This window comes from Athene noctua, chromosome 22 (genome assembly GCF_965140245.1).
Source record: "Athene noctua chromosome 22, bAthNoc1.hap1.1, whole genome shotgun sequence".
Taxonomy (NCBI): Eukaryota; Metazoa; Chordata; class Aves; order Strigiformes; family Strigidae; genus Athene; species Athene noctua.
Genome location: NC_134058.1, coordinates 4594014 through 4614463, shown reverse-complemented (window position 1 = coordinate 4614463; position 20450 = coordinate 4594014). Strand labels below are relative to the sequence as shown.

Here is a 20450-nt window from a genome sequence, read left to right as displayed (position 1 = left end):
CCGGAGGGCGCGGAGCGGGGGGGGGGGGGGGGGGGGGGGCGGCTCCGCCCCCCCCGCGCTGGGATTTTCCACGAGGCGAACGGCGCAGCCGACCGCGGCCGCCGCGGCACGTAGCGCACGCAGCCGAGCCCGCCTCTGGCGCGAGGCGGCCGTAGCCAATAGGAGAGCGGCGAGGTGCCGGGCTGGCCAATGGGAGAGCGGAGAAGGGCGGAGCCGACCAATGGGAGGCGGGAGGAGGGCGGCTCATCTGCATGGGGTGGGCTATAGCCCGGCGCCCGCGCAGGCGCTCTGTCCCAGTCCGAGGCGAGGCGGCGAGCGGGCGGCCGTGCGGAGCGGAGCGGGGCTGCGGGGCCGGAGGTGAGTGCGGCTGCGGCGGGGCCCGGCGGCCGCTTGGCCCTGCGCGGCCTCAGCTCCTCGCACTTGTGCGCGGGCCGAGAGGTCGCGACGGGGCCGCGGCCGCCGCTTTCCCCTCCGCGGGCAGCAGCTCCGAAGCCCCCGCCGCCCCCGTGAGATGGGGCCGCGCCGGCCCTGCCCGGGGGGGGTGGGGGGTGTGTTAGGCCGGGCCTAGGCGGCCTCTGCGGGGGGACTGGGGGCGCGATTCCCGCCACACAGCGCGCCAGGCGCAGCGCGGGGGCGGGGGGAGGCCGGAGCCGGTTGCAGCCCCCTCGGGGTGGGCAGCGGGGTGGGTGGGGGTGTGTAGCATCTTCCGGGGCATGTGGCGGGTCAAGGCTTCAGCCCAACGCAGGGTTTAACCTTTTTCTCTTAATCATTAACAGTTGGTCTCGGATTGTGTGTCGTGATTTGGACCTTCCCCTCTTTAGTGGCAGCGGATGTCCTTCAGCTTCGCATCTCAAATATTTGTTTGATGTCAGCACTCGAATCTCTGTGCCTTAGGTCTCCCAGCGGGGTTAATTAAGCACTAGTTATCTCACAGCAGTGCTTGTGGGCAGTAGCACCTGGCAACTTGATGGGCATCTCTAGATGTTAAGGTTTGAAAGAAAAAAACTGGGGTTTTTTAACCAGCCTGCCTCGTGCAGTGTCGCCGAAGAGGATTTTGGTCTTTCTCCTGTTCCGTTACTTGGCTGCTGACTCACAGGGCAGGGCTGTGACTTTCTGAGCCTGGCAGGAAGTAGTGAAGTTTGTCATCCAAACCCACAGATCGAGGCATTGCAGTTCTAGGCCTCCATCTTATTAAGCAATGAGAGAGAAAGTAGTCCAACATGTCTGTGACTTATCCTCTACCAGGCATTATTTAAAACACTGCCTCGTGTTGCAGAGCATGGAGGTGAATTAATGCCACGTGGAACACAAGGGAATAGGATTGGGAAGTGTCCTGGTTGGTCCACATTTGTCCAGTTCTTAGGAATGCTTCAGCAGTGGAATTGATGTATTGGAATGTAGTGCAGTGAGGTCAAAGGTCTAATGAGTAATAAGCTTTTTTTTCAGTGGTGGTTGGGACGAGACTTGCAGTTTTACAGGACCTTTAAGTGTCATGTAAGATACCCACTGATAACTGTATGACAATTCGGTAATAAGGCACTAACAAGGAGAGTTCTTTCTATGGCCAAATGTTACTGTTGTTCTTTAATGGCCATTCAGATCCTTGCAGTGCTCAATCTTAACTCTCTCGACCTAAGAGAAATGTGGCTGCGGAATAGCTCACAACTCTAGCTTTTGTTAGTCGAATTGGCTGTAAATAAAACTTTGGGAAATGATTTTAAGTTGGAATAGTTTGCGTTGGTGTTAAGTATCGCATTCCCTGTGCAGAGGAGGACAGAACTAGGTGGGGACTAAGTGGTAATTTCTTGGACTTTAGCTGCTAGTGAGGCTTGTACTTGGAACTGGCTGTAACTTGGCCTTGAGGTGGGTAATAGCATGTGTGCTCCTGGGAAGGCCAGAGAAGTGTGTGTGGTTCCTCTCCTAAAGGGAGACAGTGACCTTGCCAGCAGATCATAGGACCAAAAAAAAAGGGTTTAAGGCAATGCATGCATTAAATACCACTCTGGTATTTGTGTGTGTTTGGCTAGCTCCATCACGAAATACAAAGGTCTGGAGCAGGCAGTGCTGCTGCTGAGTGCTCTTGTGTTCAGTTAACATTTCCACAGCTAGACCTGTGCATGGGCTGACTCTCACTTTCTAGATGAGTTGATGGAACTGTCTGAGGCAGAATGTGTAATGCTCTGCTTGTGATGAGCTAAATGGCATCAGATTTTTACCCAGGAATAGCTCAGTGGGAAACCTGTTTCTTGAACACAGAAATGAGGGGGTTTGCAAAATCAGCCAAGAAAGTGATGTGAGGAATTTCTGGAATGGTGCAGTGCTGTGAAATGTCTCCTCCTAAAGAAAAGGGAGGGACTGCTGGAAGGTTATTTGTCAAGGACACAAGCAATGTCAAACCTGGCAGACATCTCCAGTGGAAGCTCTTGCCATGTGAATTCCTGAAGTGCCACCTTTTGTGAGGGTGAATAAACAGTTCTTGCATTGCACTAAGATTTCCTGTGAGCTGGCTGTGCTTTCAAAGAATAAGGCACCAAATCTTTTATTGCAGAGCCATGGTTCTGAAAATGAGTGCTCTGAAGGCACTTTTCAGATAAATGGGGTTTCTTCCTCTTAGCCGTTGCTCAGTGCAAGTGCAGAGAGGTAAGTGTTAGCATGGATGGGACTGATAACTGGAGAGTTGAAGGGATTTATTTCTAGTTTGCATATTTACTGATTAAGTAGTGGCATCATGAAGACCATCTTGAACTGAGTTGTCTTGCTTTCTAGGTTAGTCATATCTGTCAGTGCAGGGTTTACTGTAAAGAGTCAATAGGTAAAATCTTTGAGCTGCCTTATATGATACACTGCTTAGAGGCAGGACAACTGGAAGGGACACTTTAAAGCCAAGGGGACAAACCAAGTGGCTACCCATGGTTTTAACACAGGGAGGGAAAATTTGCTGTGGAGGAAGAATGAGTTTATGAAGTTAAACTCCCTCCTCCCCAGTGCACACACTCTGTACAAGCAGCAGGATTTCTGAGGTCCTGTTTTCTTGGCTTTGCAGTAACTACAGAGATTCATGACCATTTCTGTACACAGGGTTACCACCCACACTAGCTTGCCAAAAAGCCAGCTTCCAGATAGTTCTGCTTCTGAGGCTGACAGGCTTTGGTGCCAATCGATGGTTTACAAGCATCTCTATGACTTGATTTTTAAAATGTAGCTGAGCTTACATAAGGCATTCCTTAATGAAGTTTTATTAAGAAAAAAATGTATAAATATGTGAGAAAGGGGGGAAAAAAGGAAGTATTCAAAAGCTTGTGGTGACTTTTAGGAGGAAAAGCTACTCAAGGCAGGGTGTAACTATTAATGCAAGCTCTTAATTAGAGCTGTGACTGTCTGTTTCTATTTCAAGATAGGTTACATTTGGCTCTGACCAGCTGCTGTACATACCAAGAACTGTTGCACTTTAGTCCTTTATCAAAAAGAATTCTAACTTGTAGCAGAGATATCCTGTATTAGGGTGGCTTTGCTTCTCTTATGTGGTGAGGTGACATATTCTTAGATCTCTCAAAGGCTGAGATTTCTGTCCTCTCAACATAAGTCTCTCACCAAGTATAAAAAGTTTTCCCAGTTGAAATAGTATAAAGTGGTGGTTTTGAACTGTTCTCATGATTGCAGGTGTTCTACAGGATTTAAATGCCGAGCTGGTGCTCACAGCAGCAGTTGCTGTGTGCTGAGGGGAGTGTGAGGCTTGTGAGGTCCCTGGGAAGGGTGTTTCAGGGGGGTTCTGTGCCCCTGGCACCCTTGGGCTGTATGGGAGAGGGACTGGGTAGCAGTTTTCAGGAGGGCTGCAAGTTGGGTGTTGCCAGCTGTGCCTGAAGCCAGTTCAAGCTGCTGGAAGCCCCGAGGGAGCACCAACACCCAGGGTGTGCAAACAGGGAGATGTGTCTGTTGGGAGCAGCATCAGCAGTTTGGCAGCTCTGGGGCTGCTGCTGGCCATGCTTGCCTGCAGGCTTAGGCTGCAGCCTCATGGTCACCCCAACTCAACTGGTGGCTGTGCAAGCCTACCTGGAAGCGTGAGGTTTCCAGGGAATTAGAAGGATGACATCTTTCAAAAGAATTGCCCCTTTATTAGTGAACTCTTCTTTTGCTAAGAGCCATATGGAGACTGGGACCTGCTGAAAGAAAATGGTGCCCACCTGCTGCAACTGCAGGGCTGTAGCTGAAACCCAAACAGAAGCACTGCAGCTTGGCTGTGCTGATGTCTCCACCCAGACAGTCCTCCTGAGGACTGGAGTGGCTGTCCAGGCCTTGGGTTGTGTGGACCTTCAGTATCTGGAAGTGCCTCTGGCACACAAAGGCAGCCGTGGATGTCATGGCTGCAAGTGCAACCCTGGGCAAAACTTGAACAGAGCTATGTAGGTGTGAGGAGGAGAAGGATACCTGGTATTGTGCGATGGCCCTGCTTTAATGCTGTGCAAGGGGAAGGTGAGCTTGAGTGCAGCTCGCTGATGGAAGTCACTCCTGAGATGGAGACTGGGTCCTGGTTGCCACTTGGTGTGGAAGAACCTTCCCCTGCCCCCTGGAAGGCTCCTGTACTCTAGGGTTGAAGAATGAAGAGCATGTGGGTAGTAGACAGGATCCAGGAAAAGCAAACCATGTAAAGTTGATCCAACCACCCATCCCCATTAGAACTAGTGCCACCAAAAAAGCATGTAAGGCGTTAGTATTTAGAGATTCCTTACTGAAAGGCACTGAAGCACCCGTTTTCCATTCGGACAATTTCTCTAGAGAAGTTGCTGCCCTACAGAAGCTTGCAGTTGTGACCTCACCGAGAGGCTGCCAAGTGTGGTGAAGCCTGGGAATTATTGTTTGCTTCTGCTATTCTGTGTGGGGTCTAATGACACTGCAGTGAGGCAACTTAGAAACATCAAAAGAGACTGTGACCCTTGGAGCAATGTTAAAAGGTTGAGGAGCCCAGGTGGTCTCATCTGTCCTCCCAGTCAGAGGAAGGGATTTAGGAGGGAGGAGAAATTCAGCAGGTCATTGCCTGGCTGCCTACCTGGTGCCATACTTGGGTTTTTTGGCTTTTATGATTGTGGATAGGCCTTTGAGAAGCTGAGTCTTTTGAGAGTTGATAGGATTCACCTGGCCAGACTTATAAGGGGAGTTTGAAGCTAGACTCAGTATGGGGTGAAGAAATGGAGTTTTGAGTAAAAAAAAAAAAAAACCAAAACCAAAAAGCCCCAGAGGCTGCTGATAGATCAGGAGCCAACAGGGAAACAGTTATGAAATGCTTCAAAGGAATTCAGGCTAGGTCTAAAGTTGACAGGGTCAGTAGCCCAGCTGAAGTGTCTCCATGCCAATGCATGCAGTGTGGGTAATGGAACAGGAGGAGCTGGAAGCCCCTGTGTACGTGGAGTGGAAAGCTGTGACCTAATTGCTGTCACAAACTTGGTGGGATGATCCACACAACTGGAGTGCTGCCATCAATGGCTATCAACTTAAGGAGAGATGGGCAAGGAAAGAGAGGTGTAGGGGTTGCCCCTTTTCGTGTTTTTTTTTTAAAAAAAAAAACCCAAACCAAAAAGAAAGACTGATTGCACAGAGCTGTGTTTGAATAATATTGATGAACATGTTGAAACTGAAAGTTCTAAACTGACAGAGGGTAGATTTAGTTTGGATATAAGGAATTTTTTGATGAGACACTGGCACAGGTTGTCCAGAGAAGTGGTGGCTGCCCCTTCCCTGGAAGAGTTCAAAGTCAGGCTGGATGGAGCTTTGAGCAACCTGGTCTAGTGAAAGATGTCCCTGTCCATGGCAGGGGGGGTGAACTAGATGATCTTTAAGGTTCCTTCCAACCCATTAATGCTGAACTCTTCTTTTCAGGTGTCAAAGATGTCCATTCTTAGGATCCATGCCCGTGAAATCCTTGACTCACGTGGGAATCCCACTGTTGAGGTAGACCTCTATACCAACAAAGGTGCGTCCTTAGCTATAGATGTTTGTGTCTTTCTTGCATCTGACAGAACTGAAGAGGCAGTCAAAAGTATACAAACTGTCCTGTTCTAGCAGTGGATTTGTGCTTGCTCTTTCCTCCATACATATAACATGTTGCTGATCTTGCTGTGGGACTTGGAGGACAAACCTAGACCTCATTCTACTGGGATGAATTTGCTGAGCTCAAGTCATTGGCCTGGACAGTGAAAGGGCTTCTTGAAGCATGCTGCTGATTACAGACTAGGTTATGCAAGTGTTAATCCAAACCTGCCTTCTTCCTCTTGCCCCGAGATAGCACTTGCAGACTTGGAGTTAACAAGGCCTCCCTTCCTGTCTTTAAGCAACTGCTAATAGTCTTAGTTTTCAGTATGACTGCACTTGAAGTTTAATTTGTGATTTGTCTAGCAGTCACTTTGTGTAATGGAAGTCTTCTGCTACAGAGCTGAATCTTGGGTAATGGTCTCTTCTCTGTGTAAGTACTCAGGCATGACTAAACTTGTCTAATTGGGTTTTCACATATAACATCTTATATTTTTAATTATTGTAGGACTTTCCCTTGGTTTGTTAGTTGTTCATCCCACATCTGATAGGATCTGACAAAGGCATTGTGCAAACACATACCAGTGTGGTTTGGTGGAATGAGCAAACACAATAGCTGTAATACACTAACTAAATAGCTGATCTTTCTGCCTCAAAAGATTAATGCAGTCATTTAATGAGATTACCCCTACTAAGCTCTTTGCTGTAGTGGGATAAGGGAAAGACTGGAGACTGGCATCTTGAACCACAGGCAGAACAGACTCCAGTGTACTGATTTGCTTAAAGTTCAGCATCCTTGGCTGGAGGAATGGGCTGTCTGGGTGGCTGTGCTGTTGTCAGAAGAGCTCAGAACTTGTATTAACAAAATAGGCCTCTTAATTGTCCCTTTTATGCCATATCTTAGAAGAATTTAAGAGCTTGGCTGCCAGACTGAGCTCAAAAGTAGATTCAGTGAGTAAAGCCACCTTTTTGGAAGGGAAATGGATGACTTCCTGAGCTTACTCCTCCACTGTGCATTTCAAGTGCTTAAGTGAGTCATCTTGCTGTTGATCAGTGTGAGGGAGACACTGATGAATTGGTGATGCTGTGAAGGAGCAGAAAGTGCTCTCAGCGTCACTGTATAAATAAGCAGAGATGTGGTTTAGAGATTAACTCTCCCATCTTCAGGGATGGAAGTGTGCACTAGGTTGGGATGATATATGGGTGGAAAATATTTTGTGGCCTTGAATGTGCCAAGACAGTTCTTTTTCTGTTGTGAACAGGTCTGTTCAGAGCTGCTGTTCCCAGCGGTGCCTCAACTGGAATCTATGAGGCTCTGGAGCTTCGTGACAATGACAAGACACGCTACCTGGGGAAAGGTAAACTGGAATTTTGGCCCGTTACAGTGGCTGTGTTGCTGCATATGTTTATGCCAGATTGTAGCAGAGGACACACGTAGCAGAGTCCATATTCTGTACAAGATGTGGCAATTAAGCAAAAGCCATGGAGATTAACAGTGCGATGACAGCAGTGCACACCACACATGGGCTGTGTGGCTGGGGCAGAGGTAAAGCCCAGACTGCTGGACTTGCCATGGAATGGTGTGGAGAGTGGCTGCCTCCAGCAGTGCAGCTCTGTCGTGGAGATCCCTGTGCTTCCGTAGGTGGGTACGTGGAGCTCAGGCATGCCAGAGGGGTGATACTGTCTCTAGTACAGTATGCCCAAACACCCTTTCTTACGCCACTCCTGTTGCCCTGCTTGTTGGTGCATGTCAGTACAGAGTGCTTTAGTAGTGTGTCGTACGAGCAGCTGAACTACCTGCTCCAAAAGGCTCGGTGATACTGCAGCTAGTCACAGGATTTCCTCATAGATCAGACTTCCAAAGAACTGCTAAACGCATCTGCTCTGGCACTATAGACTCCTTAGAATCCAGCATGTTAAACCCTGAACCTGAGGTTTACGCCGACTGCTGACTGCAGCCAACACTCAGCTTTACAGTGTAATCATGGAAGATGCTTTTGTTTCAGACTGTGTAATAGCTAAAGCCACTTAACATTTTGTCTGTCACTACAGGTATCCAGGATACTTAAGTTTGTGCTGGTGGCGTAATGTTTTAGTTGTCTGGGGACTGATTGTGTGTTCTGGAAGGAAATTAAACACAGCAGTTACTGGACTGGCTTGGGAATAAGTGTGGGGGGAAAATGAATAGCCATGTACAAGATGTCGCTACCTAATAAACATCCTAATAATTCTTACGACTGCTCTGAGAGCTTGGACAGTCAGGACTCCTTTTTAGCTTGCTCCTGTACAAGCATTGGTGATGCCTTTCAAGTATATGCAATCTACCTCACTTTTGGCTGAGAGAGAGAATTTCTTGTCTTCAAACTTTTCTGCCAGTCTGGCAAAAGGAAGCTGAAATATTTTGTGCCTACTAAGAAAGAGTAGTTAGTGAATAATTACTGACTTGAACTTGGAGAGCTTTGAGAAGATCCATGGTTGTTACTACACAGAATAAACTTATAGATGACTGAATATCCCAAAGAGCTGAAGAGCTTGTGCTGTCTACCTTGGGCACTTTTCCTGGAGGAGAGTGAATGTGTACTTGCCTCAATGTACTAAATATGTGTGTGCTTAGACCTGTTAAATCTGATCCTACAGGCAGCTCTTTGTGGCACTTAACTGGACAGTAGCCTGAGCTTCTACAACAGGCTATCACAGCTGAAGGGTTTTGTCAGCTGGGGAATAACATGAGTTATGAAAAACTAATCACCAGATGAGATGAGTTGCAGATAGCTCGTAGGTCTTTTGTAATATAAATCTGCAGACTTAGACCATTTAAAAGGCAATTGATGTGGTTCAGGGCGCACTTAATGAGCATTCACCAGTTCTGAAGCGCTTAGGTCTTGGTAATCTTGAAACACTACACAGGGATGAGAGTATTACTTAGGCTAATATTGGTAGCTGGCTAATGGTCTCTGCTTAGGGGAAGGAAGCAAGTTCATACTGGAACTTCTGGTTTATGCAATGGTGTATCCACGCAGACTAAAAGGGCGGTGCTGTGTGCATGCGTTATTGCCTGTCTGAAGCCAGGAGCAGACAATCAATCAATTTCTGTGCCTGCATCCAGGTACAGAGGCTTTGTATCAAGTGTAAAATATGTTAGGGTGATGCTTTAGCAATGGTACAAAATAAGAGCAGATAGTGAAATGCCTGAGCTGCTGCATGATTAACTTCTGGGAAAACCTTTTTCTTTCCCTTTACTCATCCATTCTCTGAATGGATAGGGGTAGCCTATCCTAACTTCTTTTCTAAATGCTGTCATTTGTCCATTTGAAGTTTGGGTCCACGATGGTGTTTGCAATAGTACAGAAACCTGGTTGGAAGGACCAAACACAGCCCTGCTGGCTGCTGCAGAGTTTCCTCTACCCTTTGAACCTTTTTGTTTCTAGTCTGCTGCTCAGTATCAGGCACTTGCTGACTTGTAGGTCTGTTTACCTATTTGTGTCCTTTTCTTTCTCTTGCATGACTGCCTGTGTTTTTGGCTGTGGGTCTTCATCTCTTCCTTGATTCTCTTGTCCATTTCGCTTCTGTCAGGTGTATCCAGAGCTGTTAAATATGTTAACGAGTTCCTGGGGACAGCATTGAGTACACAGGTAATGGATGTGCTTTTAGTGCAACCTTGTCACTTGGATGAATTTCTCCAGTGCATGGTCTTGCAAGCTAACATTGCAGCAGGCATTCCTAGACAATGCTTACTTCATGCAACTTCGATTCAATCAAGATGACCTCTATAAGTGTTCAGATTTGGCTGTAAGCTCAGGTTGGATTGGGGTTTGAATAGCATGAGGTGGTATTCTCGATGATTGTTACTGAGATCACCTACTAATGCCTGCGTAACCAGTGTGGTTGACCAGTGTCTGATTTGCTTGTTCCTTCTAGGTGTCTCAAAAGCTGTTGAGCACATCAATAAAACAATTGCACCCGCGCTGATTAGCAAGGTAGGAGCAATCTGTCTTCTGCTAACATCAGCTAATGCCAGTCCAGTGTGTCCTAACTGATGGGTTGTCTCTCTAGAGGCAGTTACAGGAGTTGTATTACATGGGGGGGGGGGGTGTGTTAGCCTGTGTATTGGAGTGCATGTGAACTAACAGCCTACAGCAATTGCTTTACTTAATGACTGCATATCTAACACTTAATCAGAACGATCTTTAGCAGCCTAGTGTTGTCGTGTGCAGAAATCCTTAAGTATCTGGGAACTCCGTAGTGCAGAGTTCAGATAGAAGCTGCTTTATGCTTAAAAGGGTGACTGAGTGATCAGGAGGGACTGGGACTGGGTTTTATCCAGGCTGGCTAATTTGGAAGGGAATCTCAGGGGATCTTAGTGAAGTCTGCTTGAGTGTGAGATTCCTGTGCATTTTGTGGGCACTAAGCCCTAGCTAGAAAGGATGGTGCAAAACTAAGTGGTAGTGCATGAAGTGATTGATTGCACGTTCTCAGTGACAATTCCAAACATGATAGACTAAGTTACAAGTGGGTGTATGTTGTGAGCAAGCTGGGCATCTTTGAGCTTGTGCTAAAGGGGCAGGGGGCATAAACTGGGATGTCTCCTGTGCCGGGCAGGTCCATGTCAGGGAGTCAAGGTACACGATAGCCTTACAGCTCTGAATGGGAAGAACAAAACAAGCTTTTGATGTTTCTAACTTATCTGTCAGCTTTGGTCTGCTTGAAGGGACCAGAAGATGCCGTGGGTGTGATAATGACAAGGACTAGGCTCTTCAACTCTTGGTAGTTGCCCTTAAGCAAGTCTTGGTGCCTGTCAGGGAAATAACAATGCAGTGGGTAGGTGAGTTTGTAGAGCCATGTTTGGTGTCAAGCAGTGCTTTGCTTGCTTCTCTGCAGAATGTCAACGTTGTGGATCAAGAGAAGATTGACAAACTGATGCTGGAAATGGATGGATCGGAGAACAAATGTAAGTGGACTTTGTGTTGCAGTGAGGTGTGAAAAGATGAAGATCAGTTTATAGCATTCTAGCTCACCTTATCAGAAACCATGGGCAGTGCATGGCATGTGCTGTGCACTTCCATAACCAAGACCGTGGTGCTTGTATTGCTGTCTCTTGATGAAGATGTAACGTTTCTGTAAACAATTTCTTCCTATTTCAGCCAAATTTGGTGCCAATGCCATCTTGGGTGTATCTCTGGCTGTATGCAAAGCTGGTGCTGCTGAGAAGGGTGTCCCCTTGTACCGTCACATTGCTGACCTTGCTGGAAATGCAGAAGTCATTCTTCCAGTTCCTGTAAGTCTCTAGCTAAAGACTTGATCTGGTGGTCTTGAATTGAGTTTTCTAGAGAATGAAGAGTTATCAAACGTTGTTACCAATTTACCCTGAAACATTCTAACTTGACTTTTTTTGGTTACTCCAAGGCTTTCAATGTGATCAACGGTGGCTCCCATGCAGGCAATAAGCTGGCTATGCAGGAGTTCATGATCCTCCCAGTGGGTGCTGACAGTTTCAAGGAGGCAATGCGCATTGGTGCAGAGGTGTATCACAATCTGAAGAATGTAATCAAGGAGAAGTACGGCAAGGATGCAACCAACGTGGGTGATGAGGGTGGCTTTGCCCCCAACATCCTGGAAAATAAAGAAGGTAAGAATGAGCTGGGTGTGGGAGGAGGAGCTGTAACTGTTAGCCAGAGAAAGAATCGTAGAATCCTAGAATGGTTTGTGTTGGAAGGGACCTTAAAGATCCCAACGCCCTGCCACAGACAGGGACACCTTCCACTAGACCAGGTTTCTCAAAGCCCTGTCCAACCTGGCCCTGTCTGAAGACCATAGCTGTTCTGTAAGAATGGGAAGCAGGATCAGTAGGTTGTAGGACTTGCTGCTGTTTGTTTGCTCTGCTTCTCACTTTTACAAGCTTGCCAAGATGCTGTACCGGTTGGTCCAGTGTAGGAGCACAGAGCTAGTTCCTTGGGCATCAGTTTATGCAGCTTGACAGGATGGCTTTGACTTCAGTGGCTCATGGCTGTTTCATTCCTGTAGCAGCTTAAGGGACTCATACCCCTTCCAGTTGAAAAGTGGTGTGGGAATGTCTGTGTGCAGTGCAGGCTTCACAGAAGTCAGTAATCAAAGCTTAGGTTGTTTTTCTGCTGACAAATGGAGGAAGATAGTTTGGACTATGCCTGGTAATGTGTGGGAGTGCATGAAGGCTTGCCTGGGAAGTCGAGGCATTTGCTGCTTCCACAGCCAAACAGTTCTGTCCAGAAACTTGTGGGGGAGGGAAGCAGTTTGTCTTGTGGAAAGTGAAATACCTGTTTCTACAAAAGCTATATGAGAAGAGCTGTTTTTCTGCCTCTTTTGCAGAAATGGAGCTCAGTAGAATACTAGAATTCGTAAGTTGCTTGTTGCTTTAAAGCTGTTAGTTATATTATTGTTGAAGGTGGCCACTGAACTGCATTGCCTTTTCTGTCACTGAAGATACTGAGCCAGCACCAGGAATTGGGGCATTTCCAAATCCCACAGTTGTGTGCAGCTCTTGCTAGGTTTGTACCCTGGCAGACACGGATGAAGATGACCTTGAATGACTGTTACTGTCCAAGGAATTTGTGTTGCTGGCAGCAGCTGCCTTTGTAGTTTGTACTACATTAACATGTTGGTTTTCTGCCTTTAAAAAAAGCAAACAAAACCCAACAAAAACCTGCCCAAAGCTACTTGATTTAAGTTTCCTACTGTAAATAGCCTGGCTGACCCAGCTGCTGGCTTGGAGGCAGGGGTGATTGGACAATCTTCCTGGTCATGACCATACCGAATTTTGCTGCTTGGACTCTGCCAAACAGGGTAACATAGTGGGTAGTATCCATAGACTCCAACTGAGTAGTTCTGTTCCCTCTTCTGCTTATAAATGTGCAAGTGGAGAGCAGGTAGATGCGAAGAGAGGGTGCCCTGTGCAGAGGCAGGCTGCCTATCACGTTGCCTGTCAGCGTTTGGATGCTTTCGTGGTCAGCACCTGATCTGGAGCTAAAAGGGATTAAAGTGCAGTCCCTGCTTCCTGCCCACATGCATAAAGCTGAAAGAGGATGTAGGATGTAGCATTAAGCTTTCTGGGCTGATATGTAGTCCTGCCTGAAGAGATTATGAATCCCATAATGGTGTCTCAGGGGCATTAACAAGCTAAAAGAAGTATTAATGTCTTGTTCCAGTCTCAGTTCAGAAGTGGGTGATTTTAAGACCCTTTTCTGTGGCCTTTGGTGTTTTCCCTAGAGGGTAATGGAGATTCTTTGGCAAGTGAATGTACTGTTGTGGGTAAATGACTAGCTTTTGAGTTGAGGTGTGTGTTGGGAACTCAGAAATACTTTGCCATGTTTCAGCTCTGGAGTTGCTGAAGACTGCTATCAGCAAGGCTGGCTACTCTGAGAAGGTGGTCATTGGCATGGATGTGGCTGCCTCCGAGTTCTACCGTGATGGAAAGTATGACCTGGACTTCAAATCCCCTGATGATCCCAGCAGATACATATCTCCTGATCAGCTGGCTGACCTGTACAAGGGCTTTGTCAAGAACTACCCTGGTAAGTTGTTTGTCAACAAGAAGCACGGTGGTAGTGGTGAACAGGGGTTGATTGCTGAAGGGAGGAGCTAGGATGCAGCCTCCGTTACAAGAGGGATCAAGAGCACACCAAGCAGCTAACCTGCTAGTTAGGAGGCTTAGGAATGTTCTCTGCAGTGGGTAGTACTTGGCTGCAGCACTTCAGTGCCACCGCTTTCAAACAAGACCTTTCAGAGTGGCGTTACGATAAATACAACACTGCTCCTTGTGTCCCTCTACAGTGGTGTCCATCGAAGACCCGTTCGACCAGGACGACTGGGCTGCCTGGAAGAAGTTCACTGGCAGTGTTGGTATCCAGGTGGTGGGCGATGATCTGACTGTGACCAATCCAAAGCGGATTGCCAAGGCTGTGGAGGAGAAAGCCTGCAACTGCCTCCTCCTTAAGGTCAACCAGATTGGTTCTGTGACAGAGTCCCTGCAAGCGTAAGTTCTCCCCTCTTGGCCTATGAGGGAGGGGGATTGCCCAACTGAGGGACATGAGCGTACAGACCAGAGCTAGTGGGATAGGGATCTGTTGATGGGGCATCCGTGGGGAGAGCAGTTGTTAACTAACAGAAGTAAACCTGTACCTCTGTGGTCTTGAAATCATATAGGCACCTCAAACAACTCCGTTAGGTCTAAGCATGTGTAAAAGCAGCTCTTTATCATGGCATTGTCACATGATCCAAAGCCTACCGTGTACCAGAGGGCAGGTCTGCCTTGCCAAAGGGAGGATCACTCGAGCAAAGGCTGCTAAGCAAGTGGGGATAGTCTGGGGCCTTATCTGTTCATCTCTTCTAGCTGCAAGCTCGCCCAGTCCAATGGCTGGGGTGTGATGGTGAGTCATCGCTCTGGAGAAACAGAAGACACTTTCATTGCTGATCTGGTAGTTGGTCTCTGCACTGGCCAGGTGGGTGTCTGTACCTGCTGTAGTGTTCTGTCTCTCTTTGCGTGATGGGATGGTGGGGTGGTGTAGCCTTGCTGCACTGTAGATGGGCTCTGCTCTGACTTAAGACATGCATGTTTCTTGTTCCTGTATAGAGGAAGCTGATTTGTCTAAGGGGAGTGTGACAAGGGAACATGTTATCTTACAGAAACTCACCTTTTAACCAGTACTTTAAAAAAACTTGGTTAACTCCAGTGGATGTATTGGGATTTTCTGCTACTGAAGTTGTTGGCAAATGAACACACTTGCTTCCAAGCCCTATTCTCTGAGTATACAGTTACCTTGAATCCAATACTGAAATCTTGTGATTTTGCTTATTACTCAACAGAATAGAGCAGTCTTTTGTGTTGGTATTTGTGGCCTTCTATCTGTTATATTTCCTTACTAACTTTCTGATTTCCATTTCAGATCAAAACCGGTGCCCCTTGCCGATCTGAGCGTCTAGCCAAGTACAACCAGCTGCTGAGGTGAGATTCGCAGGGAAAAGAGCTGAGGGTTAAGCCTGACATAAACTGGATACTCCACTAATGTGTTTGGGGCACAGCTTGGTCTTCTGCATCTCAGAAACACGCTGTGGCTTAGGGACATAAACTGACCCTGGCAGAGGTGCTTTTGGGCTGGTGCTGTGCTTGCGGAGCTGACTGGGGTGAAGGATGAGTTAGATGGGCAGTGTCTGTATGGGACACTCTGGAGGGGAACATCATACAGAGCTTTCTCTGACACTAGACATCACACACTGTCTCTCTGTCTGCATGATGCTGTTGCCTTGGGCAAGTGTTTAACGTTTTGGGGTAAAGTTATGGCAGATGAGTGATGGTGACCAGTGTGGTTAAATGTGTGTAACTGAAGTTGCTTGGTGGGAACTGGCTCGTGACTCTCTGGTATCTTCAGTACCAGGTAGATAAGGTGATTTAGTGTAAGGCCAGAGTGATTTAGTGTAATGCCTGAATTCTGTGCTGTCTGCTGACACCAGCAATTTCTTCCCTTTCCCTCAGAATCGAAGAGGAGCTTGGCAGCAAGGCCCGTTTTGCTGGAAGGAACTTCAGGAACCCGTGTATCCACTAAGCTGTGTGGATGAGTCAACCCCTGTTCTGGTTTAAAGCACTAGTCATCTACTTAGATCACAATTACCTGTACTAGAAAGATAAGGGCAGCTGAAGGAAAAAGACCAGTTTGCAGGTCCTCTTCCCCCTAGTTGATTCCTTCACCTAGTGTTTTCACCAACTCCAAGCTGTTACTTGTAATGCTCTACTGCTTCCATAGAACAGTCCCGGGGGGGGGTTTCTGTGTGTTAAACACCCTCTGGGACCATGACCTTGTGACTCTGGGCATAAACAATTCCTTTCTCTGCCTGTTTGGCCTTCAGTGTTTGGAGCTGTGTGACTTGCAGTGCAGCAAGAGGTACCTGCAAACAGAAATAGTAGTGTTTTTACATGTGTTAAATAAAAGCATCAAACAACCCAATGAAGTGTGGCTTTGAGTTACTTTGGGGGAGTCTGAGGAGCAGAGGGACCTACCTCTGCATAACCATAACCCTCTTTTAGAGCTGTTTTGCAGGGAATGAGTTGCACTGCTGTTGCTGTGGGGTGGACTTAGGTTGCTTTGTAACAAATAAGACTCTATGTGCCTGCTGCCAAGAGGTGGCTTTCGAGGATGTGTTTAGTCATTTGGAAGGGGGGCTAAGAATAAGCTTGGAACACCTAGATCAGTTGTGATCCTGCAGGGGAAGAAAAAAAGCTCAGATCTGTCTTCCTTTATCAAAGATGAGGTGTATCCTGATGACATGTGCTGTGATTAACCTTTTATTGTGGACCGTTGCAGATATCTGCTTGTCAGTCTTGTCACAGTGCTACTGGAAAAGTTCAGCAGTAGCCTTGGTGAGAGGTTGTTAACCATCTTGGAGGTAAATTTGTAACCTCATCTTGGATCTGTTTCTAGGAGGAGATGAAGCTCAACGGGATATGAGTTGTGGAACAGGGCTGTTCCTGAGCCCCTGTGCTTTGCTAATGGCACTCTAATGGAAGGTGTAATTGAAAGTTGATCTGATAGCTGCACTTTAATTTTTATCCCATTAGTATCTAGGTACCATATTTCACATGGGAAAAGAAAAGACTTCAGGGGATTTCCAGCTGTGTGAGAGCAGATGGCCATAAACCAAAGGCTCATGAGCAAATACTTGGATTTCTAAAACCCTTTTTTTTTTTTTTTTATTCAGGTTGCAGCACTCACTGCTGGTTTGGTGGGGAAGGGAAGGCAGACTGCAAAGCGTGTGGCTCATTCTCAGTCAGTGCTTATGTTCTTGGAGATGAGGAGAAAGAATTCCTTTTTCCTGGGGTCTGGCAAGAGTGTTCAGTGGCTGTCACCCTCGTGGTTCTGTTGCTCTGTGTGGCCCTTGTCAGAGCAGCGTCGTTGCGGGGAGCAGAGTGGTAATGTTAGTCCTTTACCAGGCAGGAAAAATCAAATTGCACAGCTGAGTGAAAGGTTGTTTCAGCCAGTTCTTGCTGCTTAAGGGTTTTTTCCATAATGGCGGATTTGTCAGGAAAAGATTAATTTCTGATTCACTTCAATGATTTATTTTACTAGTTCTTCTATTCCAGGAAGCTGCATTACCTGTGGCTGGAAATTTCTGAGGAGCACAGCAGTGCCCCGCGGTGGGCATTGCATGTGTTGCACTGTGGTGGTGCGAGGCAGTTTTGTATCTTACTGATCTAAATCTGTAAGATGGAAATAGCACACTTAAAGCCAGTGATGCTGCAGGGTACATGTCATTATTTACCTCAAACCCTGGATCTTAAAGAACATCTTCAGTTCTAGTTTGGGGAGAAAGCAACACAGATTTGATGTCAAAAGGAAATAAAGGCTGTTAGGAATCACCAAGGGGTAGGGAGTGTGTTGTAGCCCTGAATAAACCTGTACAACAGTGCTCTGCTGTCACAGTACCAGAGCTGGGAGGTTGCTCTGTGCAGAGTAAAGGTTGAACAGAGATGTTGGAGCTGCTGGGAGATGTCAGCTCTGCCTAGTAGTAGTGTGAGTAATAGCTGTGAAAGGATTTAGCACACAGGGGATGGTTTAGGGGAAAGCTGGCCTTCTACAGTGGCTATTGATCAATGCTTTTTAACTAGAAAGACTCATCTTTTGTTGGCATTTCCAAAGTACCCTGTTTTAGATAAAGCTGCAACACTAAGAATGTTAAACACCCCTCCCATGAGGAAGGAGGAGTTTTGGGCATCTTCACTACAGCTGAAACCATGGAGGAAAATGGTGGGCTGTGTTTTCTGAGGGGAGTGGTCCCTGTGCAAAAGACTAAACCTCATCCCTTAAGGGAATGTGGCCTGCAGTTCCATGATCTCTCATGCTCTAAGTAGGAGGAATATTGAACCTGGAATGGGTGTGTGTTTGGATCTGGTTCTGTGCCATGAAATCACACCTTTGGTGGGCAGTTGGCAACTGCTTCTCCTTAGGAGCTTTCTCTCTTCTGTCAAGCCTGTCTTAAGAAGAGCTTTGCTATAAATGCCAAATTTACCAGTCTGAGCTCAGCACAGAGTAAATGCCTTCTCATACATATTTGTCCTTTCATCAGGCAGTGGTATAAACTGGTTGCACTCTGTGCAGATTTGAAACCTGGTGCACTTTTCACACATAGCTGATCTCTGAATTAGACCTGTTAAATGAGTAAACCAGCTAATTACACATAAATCCTATCAAGGGATTTTTCTTCTGTCAGGCAAGCTTGTAATATATGCAAACTGATTTAGAAAGCTTTTTAGCAGAACCATGTTAGGAAGCAATAGCAGGGCTGCTTCTCACCTGGTACTTCAGAAAGTGAAGTCTAAATGCTCAATCCACTTACCTGGGCCTCTGTATTTTCACCTGGTGATTTTTCTTTTAATAAGCATCAGAAAGAGCTGGGAAATCAGGTCACTGGTTGCTAAAAATCGGCAGAACCTAAATGGCAGTGCAGCTGTGATGAAAGGACTGGCTCTGAGGAAGGATTTCTGTGCAGAAGGGGCTGTTGGGCGTTGGAATGGGCTGCCCCGGGCAGGGGGGAGTCCCCGGGATCCCTGGAGGGGTTGAAGAGTCGGGCTGAGCCAGCGCTGAGGGATCTGGGGGAGTTGGGAACGGGCAGGGTGAGGTTCATGGGTGGGCTGGAGGAGCTTCAAGGGCTTTTCCAACCGAAATGATTCTGTGAAAGGACTGACAGGAGTAGGGGCTGGCACCTGGGCTGCTGTACCTGGTGCAGCTCCATCAGCCGGGGGAAAAGCACAGCTGCTGTGCTGAGCAGGGATCCTCCTGGTCAGGTGAGTAGTTTGGCCCCAGCTCTGACGGAGGAGCTGCCTCCTCCTGCTGCTTAACCCCCTGAAATGAAGCCCGGGTATTAATTGATTATCGTTTGCACCTTGTTGTCAGTGCAAGGTGGAGAACTGTTACAGGCACAATTACCAGATGTGTCAGACATGGCATGCAAAATGCCAGGGTTAGAAGAACCTTGCTTGGGCTGGGAAGTTAAAAGCTGAAGTCAGGTGCTGCTGAACTGTGTGATCCTTCCTACACCAGGCAATCAATCGCGCAATGTCAGACGCTGTGCTCACCCGTCCCATCAAACCAGAGCTATATAAAGCTTTCAAGTTAAATCTCAGAGTATTTGGGCCAGATCAGCAAGGTGCTTCCAGCTGCAGAGGATTCAGGCTCTACCTAATGAGGCTGGAGCATTGAAAGGAGTTACTTGCAAAGGAAGAAAAGAGACCAGAATGGGTAAGTGCTGAAACACGGGACTGGGGTTTGTAGATAAGAATGTAAAGTGTGTTAGAGAAAAGTGAATGATTGGTAACTCTCTGTGTGTTTGGAGTGAGGGGAGTAAGTGAATAGGGAACAAGATTTGATTGCTGAATATCAAGACCTAAACCTGCAGTGCTGGAGAGGGGGAGAGATGTGTCTGCTCCTTAATCAGGGCTTGAGTCCCGCTGCATAGCTCCTCACCTTTCTGTACCGTCCCCGTGGAGCTCCGACTCGAAAGGCTGTGCTTTGTAACAGAGCGCAAATGTAGCACAGCCAGTGTCTCTATTACTGTAATAATTTGCAGGGATGGCACTCTGCAGCAGAAGGAGGCATCAGCTTAGCAAACACGAACTGGGAGGCTATTCTGGGGAGAGCAGGCAGCCTTAAAAGCGGATCTGAAGCGAGAGGCAGGCAGGAGAGGTGACTGATGAGCAGAGAGGAGAGGCAGGTGGCACTTTTGGGAGCTATTCAGGTAACAGGATATCTAATGAAGTGATGCAAAGGACTGGAGTGGGGAAGGTTTCCCATTACCCACTGGCTTTATTTCTAGGTTTGGAGAGGTAGCTCTTCTGCTTTGTAGCCCAGCTTGCTCTTGGTATTAATTTCTTTGGCTTCTGGTCTCGTACAGGCCCTGTCTCAAAGAGTTTGATCTGGACAGAAAGGGACATTGCCATCCCTCAATAACTGATGAGAAATGAGATGATTCAACATTTAGTTTTCTTACTAGGCAGTAGCCCCTGATAGGGATTAAGCACATCATTCATAACCTTTGCTCTCAAACAAGCTGTCAGTACAAGGCCACATTATCCAACCCTTTGGTTGTTTTGAACCACCTATAGAGCCCCTTCCCTCATCTTCTCGTATCACGGGCCTCAAAACTGGACTCCCAAGAGCAGCAACAGTGTCAGTCGTGGCAGAGCTGTAACCTCCCAGTTCTGTTGGGTGCTGTTGGTCAGATCACCCACCTGGTGAGCGGGGGCAGCTTTGTCCCTTGAGCACAGCCCTGACTGCACATGTGATGCTGGCTGGGGTGATGGTCTGCATTGCTCAGTGTCCACGTTTCATCCTGTTTACCTTCCAGTTTTTGTGTCATTCAAAATGTTAGAAATGATATTTTTTTCCTTAGTTTGTTCATTTTTAAAAAGA

General features: G+C 47.2%; 1 protein-coding gene across 2 annotated transcripts; it reads left to right on the top strand.

Annotated features, from left to right (window-relative positions):
- Positions 1-253: 253 nt before the first annotated feature.
- ENO1 (enolase 1) lies at positions 254-15992 on the top strand. Of its 2 annotated transcripts, none has more exons than XM_074925079.1 (12): positions 254-357; positions 5872-5965; positions 7284-7379; positions 9940-9998; positions 10900-10969; positions 11163-11296; positions 11425-11647; positions 13368-13565; positions 13825-14026; positions 14384-14492; positions 14937-14995; positions 15524-15992. In XM_074925079.1, the coding sequence occupies exons 2-12, from the start codon at positions 5881-5883 to the stop codon at positions 15591-15593; spliced, it is 1305 nt and encodes a 434-aa protein (XP_074781180.1). In that variant the 5' UTR covers positions 254-357; positions 5872-5880; the 3' UTR covers positions 15594-15992. The 2 variants fall into 2 exon arrangements, with proteins under 2 accessions (XP_074781180.1, XP_074781181.1); XM_074925080.1 differs by lacking the exon at positions 9940-9998 and adding an exon at positions 9595-9653.
- The last annotated feature ends 4458 nt before the right edge of the window (positions 15993-20450 follow it).

Coding starts and splice junctions, on each gene's coding strand:
- ENO1 (XM_074925079.1), top strand. CDS start 5,881: ATGTCCATTCTTAGGATCCATGCCCGTGAAATCCTTGACTCACGTGGG. Junction 7,380..9,939: donor GACACGCTACCTGGGGAAAG/GTAAACTGGAAT, acceptor TGTTCCTTCTAG/GTGTCTCAAAAGCTGTTGAG. Junction 14,493..14,936: donor TTGGTCTCTGCACTGGCCAG/GTGGGTGTCTGT, acceptor TTTCCATTTCAG/ATCAAAACCGGTGCCCCTTG.